At 65.6% G+C, this 12,825-nt stretch overlaps 1 protein-coding gene across 2 annotated transcripts in view; it reads right to left on the bottom strand.

The window, feature by feature from the left end:
- FLNC (filamin C) overlaps positions 1-12,825 on the bottom strand; it is a 66,284-nt gene that overhangs the window by 18,518 nt on the left and 34,941 nt on the right. Inside the window, exons 28-39 of one of the 2 annotated variants that reach the window (XM_086743968.1) lie at positions 11,355-11,544; positions 9,756-9,779; positions 9,378-9,625; positions 8,107-8,194; positions 7,874-8,014; positions 7,223-7,351; positions 6,980-7,153; positions 5,930-6,091; positions 4,387-4,590; positions 3,562-3,714; positions 3,348-3,470; positions 822-1,064 (exon numbers count right to left, since the gene is read on the bottom strand). In XM_086743968.1, coding sequence (XP_086600094.1) covers positions 822-1,064; positions 3,348-3,470; positions 3,562-3,714; positions 4,387-4,590; positions 5,930-6,091; positions 6,980-7,153; positions 7,223-7,351; positions 7,874-8,014; positions 8,107-8,194; positions 9,378-9,625; positions 9,756-9,779; positions 11,355-11,544 — 1,879 coding nt within the window. The remainder of the gene's footprint in view (positions 1-821; positions 1,065-3,347; positions 3,471-3,561; positions 3,715-4,386; positions 4,591-5,929; positions 6,092-6,979; positions 7,154-7,222; positions 7,352-7,873; positions 8,015-8,106; positions 8,195-9,377; positions 9,626-9,755; positions 9,780-11,354; positions 11,545-12,825) is intronic. The other variant, XM_086743977.1, reaches the window with a different exon arrangement.

Below are 12,825 nucleotides of genomic sequence, written 5' to 3' on the forward strand. Positions count from 1 at the left end.
TCGTGCAAACGCACTCCGTGACACACGCAGCCCTCGTGCAAACGCACTCCCCTGCCTTCACGCACCCACATCCTCGTGCGAGCACACTCCCTGACACACGCAGCCCCCGTGCAAACGCACTCCCTGACACACTCAGCCCCCGTGCAAGCGCACTCCCTGACACACGCAGCCCCCGTGCGAGCGCACTCCCTGACACACGCAGCCCTCGTGCAAACGCACTCCGTGACACACGCAGCCCTCGTGCAAACGCACTCCCCTGCCTTCACGCACCCACATCCTCGTGCGAGCGCACTCCCTGGCACATGCAGCCCTCGTGCGACCGTACTCCGTGACACACGCAGCCCCCGTGCAAGCGCACTCCTGACACACGCAGCCCTCGTGCAAACGCACTCCCCTGCCTTCACGCACCCACATCCTCGTGCAAGCGCACTCCTGACACACGCAGCCCTCGTGCAAACGCAGTCCCCTGCCTTCATGCACCCACATCCTCGTGCGAGCGCACTCCCTGACACACGCAGCCCTCGTGCAAGTGCACTCCTGACACACGCACCCCTCGTGCGAGTGCACTCCCTGACACACACAGCCCCCGTGCGAGCGCACTCCCTGACACACGCAGGCCCCGTGCGAGCGCACTCCCTGACACACGCAGGCCCCGTGCGAGCGCACTGCGTGACACACGCACCCCTCGTGCGAGCGCACTGCATGACACACGCAGCCCTCGTGCAAACGCACTCCCCTGCCTTCACGCACCCACATCCTCGTGCGAGCGCACTCCCAAGCCCCCCGCCCCGCCCCGCCCCCCGCGGCGCGCCGGCACCCACCCTCCTGGGCGCGGGCGATGGAGCCGAAGGAGCCCAGCCCCTCGCGGGCCAGGAAGCCCCCGAAGACGTTGGGGAAGGGGTCCCCGCCGACCTGGGTGGACTCCTCCACCCGCACCTCGCGCTTGGTCTCGCCGCCCCGCGTCTTGCTGATCTCGGTGCGCTCGGTGCGCGTGTAGGTGTGGCTGCTCCGCGTGAAGCTGCGCGTCAGGCGCTCCTGCGCCGACACCATCTGGAACCAGTTGCCTGGCGGGCGGGCGCCGGCGCCGGCGCGGGACGGACGGACGGACGGATGGACGGGGACGGGCGTGGGGCACAGGTGGAGACGGGGATGGATGGAGATGGGGATGGACGTGGGGATGGATGGAGATGGATGGAGACGGGGATGGATGGAGACGGGGATGAATGGAGACGGGGATGGACGTGGGGATGGAGATGGGGATGGATGGAGATGTGGGTGGACGTGGGGATGGATGGAGATGGGGATGGATGGAGATGGGGATGGACGTGGGGATGGACATGGGGATGGATGGAGATGGGGATGGATGGAGATGCGGGTGGACGTGGGGATGGACGTGGGGATGGATGGAGATGGGGGTGGATGGAGATGGGGATGGATGGAGATGGGGGTGGACATGGGGATGGACATGAGGATGGATGGAGATGGGGATGGATGGAGATGCGGGTGGACGTGGGGATGGACGTAGGGACGGATGGACATGAGGATGGATGGAGATGGAGATGGATGGAGATGTGGGTGGACGTGGGGATGGATGGAGATGGGGATGGATGGAGATGGGGATGGATGGAGATGTGGGTGGACGTGGGGATGGACGTAGGGACGGATGGACATGGGGATGGATGGAGATGGATGGAGATGTGGGCAGACGTGGGGATGGACATGAGGATGGATGGAGATGGAGATGTGGGCAGACGTGGGGATGGAGATGGGGATGGATGGAGATGGGGATGGATGGAGATGTGGGTGGACGTGGGGATGGACGCAGGGACGGATGGAGATGGGAATGGACATGTGGATGGAGATGGGGATGGATAGAGATGTGGGCGGACGTGGGGATGGACATGGGGACAGATGGACATGGGGATGGACATGGAAATAGATGGAGACATGGATGGAGATGGGGATGGACACAGGGATGGATGGACATGGGGATGGATGGAGACAGGGATGGAGATGTGGATGGACACGGGGATGGACACAGGGATGGAGATGGGGATGGACATGGGGATGGATGGACATGGGGATGGACACAAGGATGGATGGACATGGAGACAGATGGAGAAATGGATGCACGGAGATGTGGGTGGACGTGGGGATGGATGAACATGGAGATAGATGGAGACGTGGATGGATGGAGATGGGGATGGACATGGGGATGGACGTGGGGATGGAGGAACATGGAGATAGATGGAGACATGGATGGAGATGGGGATGGACATGGGGATGGATGGACATGGGGATGGACATGGGAACAGATGGACACGGGGACATGAGGATGGATGAACATAGAGATAGATGGAGACATGGATGGAGACGTGGACGGATGGAGATGGGGATGGACGTGGGGATGGATGAACATGGAGATAGACAGAGGCATGGATGGACAAGGCGATGGATGGACGTGGGGATGGACACGGAGATAGATGGAGACGTGGATGGACACAGGGATGGACACATGGATGGACATGGGGGTGGATGGACATGGGGATGGATGAACATGGAGATAGATGGAGACATGGATGGAGACATGGATGGACACAGGGATGGACACATGGATGGACACATGGATGGACATGGGGATGGATGGAGACATGGATGGAGATGGGGATGGACATGGGGATGGATGAACATGGAGATAGATGGAGACGGATGGACACAGGGACGGACATGGGGATGGACGTGGGAATGGATGGAGATGTCAATGGGCACGGAGATGGACACGGGGATGGACGGACATGGGGATGGACACGGATGGATGGAGATGTCAATGGGCCGGGGGATGGACATGGGGATGGATGGAGATGTGGTTGGACGGAAGCGTGGATGGATGGAGACGTGGGTGGACACCGTGATGGACGGAGATGGGGATGGACGGAGACAGATGGAGACACAGACGGACGTAGGGATGGATGGAAACACGGACGGACGGAGACGTGGGCGGAGACGTGGGCGGAGACATGGATGGATGGACAAAGGGGTGGACGCAGGGGTGGACCCGGGGGTTGATGGACCCACGGACGGAGGCGGGGACGGGCAGACGCAGGGACGGAAGCAGTGGCAGACGCAGGGGGACGCGGACACGGGGGCGGGCAGCCACGCGGGCCGGCAGAGACGTGCGACGGGCGGACGCGCGGGCGGACACGCGGACGGACGGACGAGGAGAGAAGGAAGAAGGAGGCGGAAATCAGAGCCGGAGCGGCCGAGACGCGGCCCCGTGCCCGGCCCCGAGGAGGAGGAGGAGGAGGAAGAGGAGGAGGAGGAGGAGGAGGAGGAAGGCCAAGCCCTACCTGGGATCTTCAGGTTGAGGTCGCAGGTGCTGCCGATGGTGGCGATGGAGGGCGCCTGGCGCCGGCGCGTGATGCTCTCCTTCATGCGCCCCTCGCCCGTCACCTTCACCGTGAAGGGGCTCCCTGCGGGGGGAGGCCACCTCAGGGACCCGCCCGCCCCCAGGGGCACCCAGGGCGGCCGGGACGCCCCCGCCCCTCCGCCCCCCGCCCCCACCTGGGACGTGTTTGTCGGCAAACTTGATGTTGATGATGTAGTTGCCGGGTTCGGTGGGGCAGTAGGTGACCTTGCAGGTGCCGTCCTCCACGTCCTCGCAGTTGATGTCCACCTTGCTTGGGCCCTCGATGGACAGGCCCAGCCCGCCGTAGCCTGGCCAACCACGGGGACGCGCTCGGAGATGTCTCCTGGCTGCTGTCCCCATCCCGGCCACGGCCACACCGTGCCCACCAGCCCGTCCCGGCCATGGCCGCACCATGGCCATGGTCACACCACGGCCACCATCACATCCCACCATGGCCGCACCATGGCCATGGTCACACCATGGCCACCGTCCCATCCTGACCATGGCCACACCACGGCCACCGTCCCATCCTGACCATGGCCACACCATGGCCACCATCACATCTCACCATGGCCACCACCCCATCTTGATCATGGCCACATCATGGCCACCAGCCCATCCCAGCCATCGTCACACCATGGCCACCATCCCATACTGGCCGAGGCCATGGCCATCATCTCATCCCAGTCATGACCTCCATCCCATCTTTGCCATGGACACCATCTCATCCCAGTCATGACCTCCATCCCATCCTGGTCATGGCCATGGCCACCATCTCATCCCAGTCATGACCTCCATCCCATCTTTGCCATGGCCACCATCTCATCCCAGTCATGACCTCCATCCCATCTTGGCCACGGCCACCATCTCACGCCAACCACAACCATGGCAGCCATCTCACCCCAGCCACAACCACACCACGGCGACAACCACCCCGCCACCCCGTCCCCACCCGCGGCGCGGGGGCGGGGCGGCCTCACCGGCGCTGCGCGTGTCCACGATGAACTCGGAGACCTCGAAGGTGTGTCCCTCCACCAGCCCCTTGCCCCACACCTTCACGCGGCTGGCGTCCCCGATCTCCGACTGCCCCACCAGGATCTTGAAGGGGCTGTTGGTGACGTGCTGCCCGCTCTTCTTCACGCTCACCACGTGCTCGCCCACCTCCTTGGGCGTGAAGGAGATGCCTGGGAGGGGAGACAGGCCAGCGTCGGCCACCTCCACCGGCCCTGACCACCACCACCACCAGCCTCTGGCCACCACCACCACCAGCCCATGGCCACCACCACCACCAGCCCCTGGTCACCTCCATCACCCCCTGGCCGCCTCCACCACCCCCTGGCCACCTCCACCATCTCTGGTCACCACCACCAGCCCATGGCCACCACCACCACCAGCCTCTGGCCACCACCAGCCCCTAGCCACCACCACCACCAGCCCTGGCCACCTCCACCACCAACCCATGGCCACAACCCCCTGGTCACCACCACCAGCCCATGGCAACCACCCCCTGGTCACTGTCACCACCTCCTGGTCACTGCCGCCAGCCCCTGGCCACTAGCACCATCTCCTGGCCACCACAACCAACCCTGGCCAACTTCACCAGCTCTGGTCAGTGCCACCAGCCCCTGGCCACCTCCACCACCCCCTAGTCGCTGCCATCAGCCCATGGCCACCACCATCAGCTCCTGGTCACTGCCACTATCTCCTGGCCACCACGACCAACCCTGGCCACCCTCCATCACTCCCTGGCCACCTCCACCAACAGCCCCTGGCCACCACTCCCTGGTCACTACCACCAGCCTATGGCCACCTCCACCATCTCTGGTCATCTCCACCAGACCCTGGTCACCTCCATCACCAGCCCCTGGCCACCACCCCCTGGCCACCACCACCACCCCCGGCCACCTCCACCATCTCTGGTCATCTCCACCAACCCCTGGTCACCTCCACCATCTCTGGTCACCTCCATCACCCCGTGGCCACCACCACCACCCCCTGGCCACCTCCACCATCTCTGGTCACCACCACCACCCCCTGGCCACCACCACCACCCCCTGGCCACCTCCACCACCCCCTGGCCACCTCCACCATCTCTAGTCACCTCCATCACCCCCTGGCCACCTCCACCATCTCTAGTCACCTCCATCACCCCCTGGCCACCACCACCACCCCCTGGCCACCACCACCATCTCTGGTCATGTCCATCACCCCCTGGCCACCACCACCACACCCTGGCCACCTCCACCATCTCTGGTCACCTCCATCACCCCCTGGCCACCACCACCACCCCCTGGCCACCTCCACCAGCTCTGGTCATCTCCACCAGTCCCTGGTCACCACCGCCAGCTCTGGCCACCACCACCAGCTCTGGCCACCACCACCACCCCACAGCCACCTCCACCAATCCCGGTCCCCGCCACCACCCCCAGGTCACCAGCAACGTGCCCTGCCCGTGGCCACCAAGCCCAGGTCACCCAACCCCACGGGGCCACCCGCCCCCGTGACCCCGCGTCCCCCGCGCACCGATGTGGCGGTTGGGCAACCGCTTGAGCAGGCAGGGCTCCTCGTTGCCCGAGGGCGCCCGGATGCTGGCCGTCAGCAGGCTCAGGTCGGTCTCGGTGATCTTCAGCGAGACGTCGGTGGAGGTGCCCACGTTCAGCTGGGACGTCCGCATGGAGTCGTCCCCTGCGGAGACGCCGTCAGCGGGGCCCAGGGGACGGCGGCCCCAAGAGGGGGGTGTTCGGGGGGGGGACGGGGGACGGTTGGGGTCTCCACGGCCACGTGGATGGGGTCCTGGTGGCCACGCGGGGGTGGTCAAGGCCATGAGGTGGGGTGCTGGTGGCCGTGGAGGTGTCACCATGGACAAGGTCTCCACGGGTGTGTGAAAGGGATCTCCATGGTGGGGCTGGACAGGGTCCCCATGGCCATGTGATGGTGTCCCCATGGCCCCATGAGGTCTCCATGGCCCCACAGGGTCCCCACGTCCACATGATGCTGCCTCCATGGCCCTATAGGATCTCCATCACCACGTAATGGTGTCCCCATGGCCCCACAGGATCTCCATGGCCACATGACAGTGTCCCCATGGCCCCATAGGGTCCCCATGGCCATGTGATGATGTCCCCATGACCCCATGGGATCTCCACAGCCACTTGATGGTGTCCCCGTGGTCCCATGAGGTCCCCATGGCCATGCGATGGTGTCCCCATGGCCCCACAGGATCTCCATGGCCACATGACAGTGTCCCCATGGCCCCATAGGGTCCCCATGGCCATGTGATGATGTCCCCATGACCCCATGGGATCTCCACAGCCACTTGATGGTGTCCCTGTGGTCCCATGAGGTCCCCATGGCCATGCGATGGTGTCTCCATGGCCCCATGGCCATGCGATGGTGTCCCCATGGCCCCACAGGATCTCCGTGGCCATATGATGGTGTCCCCATCGCCCCATGGCCATGTGCTGGTGTCCCCACAAGGTCCCCACAGCCTCCACGAGGTCCCCAGGGCCCTACGGGAGGTCCCGATGCCGGCCACGGGGCCCCGCAGCCCACGGGGTGGGGGTCCCATCTCACCGGTGATCTTGGCGGTGAAGGGGCTGCCGGGGATGTGCTTGTCGTCGAAGCGGACGATGATGTTGTAGTCCCCGGGCGCGGTGGGCAGGTAGGAGACCGTGCAGGTCCCATCCTTGTTATCCTGGCAGGTGATCTCCGCCTTGGAGGGACCCTCCACCGCCAACGAGAGCCCACCTGCATGGGGGACACGGCGTCAGGGGGGTGTCCGCCGCCTCCCAGCGCCTCCCAGCGGCCACCACTCACCCTCGCCGGCGTCCTTGGTGACGATGGTGAAGGTGCAGGGCTTGTTGACCATGCCGTGGCTCAGCCCCGGCCCGTAGGCGCTGACGTGCCGGGGGTTGATGGCGTCCACGTAGAACTGGAGGGGACTCCCTGGGGACGCGGGGGACGGCGGTTGGGGACCACGGTCAAGGACACCCCCATGGGCTTGATCAACCCATGGGCGTCCAACCGGGGTGAGGACGCCCCTCAACCCATTGGGTTGATCAACCCATGGGTGCCCAACCAGGGTGAGGCCACCACCCCATTGGGTTGATGAACCCATGGATGCCCAACCAGGGTGAGGCCACGCCCCACTGCATTGGGTTGATCAACCCATGGGCGTCCAACCAGGGTGAGGCCACCACCCCGTTGGGTTGATCAACCCATGGGCATCCAACCAGGGTGAGGCCACCACCCCATTGGGTCGATGAACCCACGGATGCCCAACCAGGACCAGGACGCCCCCACCCCGTTGGGTTGATGAACCCATGGATGCCCAACCAGGACCAGGACGCCCCCACCCTGTTGGGTTGATGAACCCATGGGTGCCCAACCAAGGCGAGGTGGCCTCATCCTCTCTCAGCGGCCTCCCAGTGCCTCCCAGTAGCTCCCAGTAGCCCCCCGGGCTCTCACCGGGGATGTGGTTGCCGTCATAGCGGATGTCCATCTCGTGCAGCCCCTTCTCGCTGGGGGCGTAGCGCACCGTCACCGTCCCGTCCTTGTTGTCGGTGATGTTGGGCCGCGCCGTCTTCCCCGACGGCATCCGCACCTCCCCTGGGGCCACCGCGTCAGCCGGGGCGGGGGGCTGGCCCCACGGCGTCCCCCCGTCCCCGCCCCCCCCGCCCCGGCGCCGCCCCACGCCCTACCCGTGATCTCGCCCTTCTGCACGGTGAAGGGGATGACGAGGTTGAAGGGCCGCAGGTTCTCGGCGCTGGCGGGGGGCTCCTCGGTGGCCTGCCGCCGTGGGGCAGAGGTGGGGTAAGGACTGCGGCGCCCCCAGTGTGGGGGTCCCGACCCCATGGCGACCACCATGGTCTCCAAACCCCACGGTGCCCACCATGGCCTCAACTCTCTGCCTCATGGTGCCCACCACGATCTTCCAACCCCATGGTGCCCACCACGATCTTCCAACCCCGTGGTGCCCACCATGATATTCCAACCCCGTGGTGCCCACCAAGATCTTCCAACCCCGTGGTGCCCACCACGATCTTCCAACCCCGTGGTGCCCACCAAGATCTTCCAACCCCGTGGTGCCCACAATGATCTTCCAACCCCGTGGTGCCCACCACGGCCCCAACTCTGCCCCTTGGTGTTCATCATGGTCGCCCAACTCCATGGTGACCATCACGGTTTCTCAATGCCGTGATGTCCACCACGGCCCCAGCTCTCTGCCTCATGGTGCCCACCACAGCCCCAACCCTATGGTGCCCATCGTGGTCTCCCAGTTCCATTGTGCCCATCATGATCTCCCAACCCCACGGTGTCCACCCCAATCCCAACTCTCTGCCCCATGGTGCCCATCATGGTCACCCAACTCTCTGCCCCATGGTGCCCAGCATGATCTCCCAGTCCCATGGTGTCCACCACAGCCCCAACCCTATGGTGCCCACCACGATCTCCCAGCCCCACGGTGTCCACCACAGCCTCAGCCCTATGGTGCCCACCATGATCTCCCAATCCCATGGTGTCCAGCCCAATCCCAACTCTCTGCCCCATGGTGCCCATCATGGTCACCCAACTCTCTGCCCCATGGTGCCCACCACCATCTCCCAGCCCCACGGTGTCCACCCCAATCCAAACTCTCTGCCCCATGGTGCCCATCATGGTCACCCAACTCTCTGCCCCATGGTGCCCACCATGATCTCCCAGTCCCATGGTGTCCACCACAGCCCCAACCCTATGGTGCCCACCACGATCTCCCAGCCCCACGGTGTCCACCCCAATCCAAACTCTCTGCCCCATGGTGCCCACCACGATCTCCCAGCCCCACGGTGTCCACCCCAATCCCAACTCTCTGCCCCATGGTGCCCACCACCATCTCCCAACCCCACGGTGTCCACCCCAATCCCAACTCTCTGCCCCACGGCACCCCCCCACCACCTTCCCAACCCCCCGCGACGACGCCACCGGCGCCCACCAGGACGTGGAAGGGGCTGTTGGGGACGTGCTCCCCGCCGAAGCGGATGGTGATGACGTATTTGCCGGGCTCGGGGGCGGTGTAGTAGATGTCGAAGGTGCCGTCGTGGTTCTCCACCACGTCCACGTCCAGCTCGGCGCCGTCGGGGGTGGACACCTTGCAGGTCACCTTCCCCTGGCCGGCCGCCTTGGCGTCCACCGTGATCACCGTCTCCTCCCCGATCTGGATGGTGGGACCCAAGCAGGCGCCTACGGGCAGCGGGGGAGGAGGAGGAGGAGGAGGAGGAGGAGGTGGTCAGCGTCGTGGAGACCACCCCAGCCCCCCCAACTCCAGCCCCACACGTCCGCCCCCCAACCCCGGCCCCCCGGCGCCACTTACCCAATCCGTGGCCCCCAATGGAGACTGCAAAGAGAGAGCAGGGAAAGGCTGGTGAGAGGGGGAAGGGGGGCGGGGTTGGGGGGCCGGGGGGGCCGGGGGGCCCGCGCGTCCTGCTCTGCTCTGGGGGCAGCCCCACGGCGCCGTGGGGCAGGGCCGGGGGTGGTGGGGTGGGGTAGGGGGCAGCGGTGGGGCGGAGGGGGGTAGAGGCTGTGGGGCAGGGAGGGAGGGCGGCCGTGGGGTGGTGTGGGGCAGGGCAGGGGTGAGCGGGGCGGGGGGGTGATGTGGGGCAATGAGGGGGGGATGGCGTGGGGCAGCGTGGGGACGCCGTGGGGCAGCGTGGGGAATCCATGGGGCAGCATGGGGAATCCATGAGACAGCGTGGGGAAGCTGTGGGGCAGGACAGGGATGCCGTGGGGCAGGACAGGGGTGTTGTGGGGCAGCACGGGGACTCTGTGGGGCAGCGTGGGATGATGTGGGGCAGCACACGGATGCTGTGGGGCAGGACAGGGACACTGTGGGGCAGCATAGGGATGCCATGGGGCAGGATGGGGATGCTGTGGGGCAGCGTAGAGAATCTGTGGGGCAGCATGGGATAGTGTGGGGCAGCACATGGATGCCGTGGGGCAGCGTGGAGATGCCACAGAACAGTGGGGGGGTGCTGTGGGGCAGGATGGGGAAGCTATGGGGCAGCACGGGGATGTCGTGGGGCGGCAGGGGGAATCTGGGGGGCAGCGTGGGGCAGCATAGGGAAGCCACGGGGCAACGTGGGGCAGCAAGGGATTCCGTGGGGCGGCGGGGGGACACTGTGGGGCTGTGGGGGTAAGCTGTGGAGCAGGGTGGGGATGCCGTGGGGCAGGATGGGGATGGCATGGGGCAGGACAAGGATGCCATGGGGCAGGATGGGGACGCCATGGGGCAGCGAGGGATGCCGTGGGGCAGGACAGGGATGCCGTGGGGCAGGATGGGGATGCCGTGGGGCAGCAAGGGATGCTGTGGGGCAGCGCAGGGAAGCCGTAGGGCAGTGCGGGGATGCCGTAGGGCAGGATGGGGACACCGTGGGGCAGCGAGGGATGCCGTGGGGCAGGATGGGGATGCTGTGGGGCAGGACGGGGATGCCATGGGGCAGGATGGGGATGCCGTGGGGCAGGATGGGGACGCTGTGGGGCGGCACGATATGCTGTGAGGCAGCGCAGGGAAGCCGTAGGGCAGCGTGGGGATGCCGTGGGGCAGGACAGGGATGCCGTGGGGCAGGACAGGACGCCATGGGGCAGGATGGAGACACCGTGGGGCGGCGCGGGGATGCCGTGAGGCAGCGCAGGGAAGCCGTAGGGCAGCGTGGGGATGCCGTGGGGCAGGATGGGGACGCTGTGGGGCAGGATGGGGACGCCGTGGGGCAGCAAGGGATGCCGTGGGGCAGGACAGGGACGCTGTGGGGCAGCAAGGGATGCCATGGGGCAGGACGGGGACGCCGTAGGGCAACGCTGGGATGCCGTGAGGCAGCGCAGGGAAGCCGTAGGGCAGTGCGGGGACGCCGTGGGGCGGCGGGGCGGGCGGGGGGACGCCGTGGGGCGGCGGAGGCCGCCGTGGGGCAGGGCCCACCTGTGACGAGGCACTTGCTGGCGTCGCCGGCGGGCACGGCGTGGATGCGGAAGGGCGAGCAGGGGATCTCGTCGCCGCCGTACTTGATGGTGATGGTGTAGCGCCCCGGCAGGTCGGGCACGTAGGACACCGTGTAGGTGCCGTCGCCGTTGTCCCGGATCGAGGCCTTCTTGGGCTGCCCCTCGGGGTCCTGCGGGGGCCAGCGGGGGTCAGCGCCCCACGGCGTGGGGTGGTGGGGCGCCGCGCGGGGCTCGGCGCCCAACGGCATTGGGTGTCGGGTCAAGATATGGGGCTGAGCGCCCAATGGCATGGGTGCCGGGTCAACATATGGGGCTCAACACCCAATGGCACGGGTGCTGGGTCAACATATGGGGCTCAGCACCCAATGGCATGGGTGCTGGGTCAACGTATGGGGCTCAACACCCAATGGCATTGGGTGCCGGGTCAAAATATGGGGCTGAGCACTCAATGGGACTGGTGCCGGGTCAACATATGGGGCTCAGCGGTCAATGACATGGGTGCCGGGTCAATGTATGGGGCTGAGCACCCAATGGGACTGGTGCCGGGTCAACATATGGGGCTCAGTGGTCAATGGCATGGGTGCCGGGTCAACATATGGGGCTCAACACCCAATGGCACGGGTGCTGGGTCAACGTATGGGGCTCAGCACCCAATGGAACTGGTGCCAGGTCAACATATGGGGCTCAGCACCCAATGGCATGGGTGCTGGGTCAACGTATGGGGCTCAACACCCAATGGCATTGGGTGCCGGGTCAAGATATGGGGCTGAGCACTCAATGGGACTGGTGCCGGGTCAACATATGGGGCTCAGTGGTCAATGGCATGGGTGCCGGGTCAACATATGGGGCTCAGCGACCAGTGACATGGGTTCTGGGTCCACATATGGGGCTGAGCACTCAACAGCATGGGTGCCGGGTCAATGTATGGGGCTCAGCACCCAATGGGACTGGTGCCGGGTCAACATATGGGGCTCAGCGCCCAATGGCATGGGTGCTGGGTCAACATAAGGGGTCAACGGCCAATGGGACTGGTGTTGGGTCAACATATGGGGCTCAACACCCAATGGGACTGGTGCTGGGTCAACATATGGGGCTCAACGGCCAATGGGATGGGTGCCAGGTCAAGATATGGGGCCCAGCACCCAATGGCATGGGTGTCAAGTCAACATATGGGGCTGAGCACTCAACAGCATGGGTGCTGGGTCAAGATATGGGGCTGAGCACCCAATGGCATGGGTGCCAAGTCAACATATGGGGCTGAGCACCCAATGGAACTGGTGGTGGGTCAACATATGGGGCTCAACGGCCAATGGCATGGGTGCTGGGTCAACATATGGGGCTGAGCACCCAATGGGACTGGTGCTGGGTCAACATATGGGGCTCAACGGCCAATGGCATGGGTGCTGGGTCAACATATGGGGCTGAGCACCCAATGGGACTGGTGACGGGTC

The sequence above is a fragment of the Chlamydotis macqueenii genome, chromosome 1 (genome assembly GCF_036417535.1).
Source record: "Chlamydotis macqueenii isolate bChlMac1 chromosome 1, bChlMac1.mat, whole genome shotgun sequence".
NCBI classification, from domain to species: Eukaryota; Metazoa; Chordata; class Aves; order Otidiformes; family Otididae; genus Chlamydotis; species Chlamydotis macqueenii.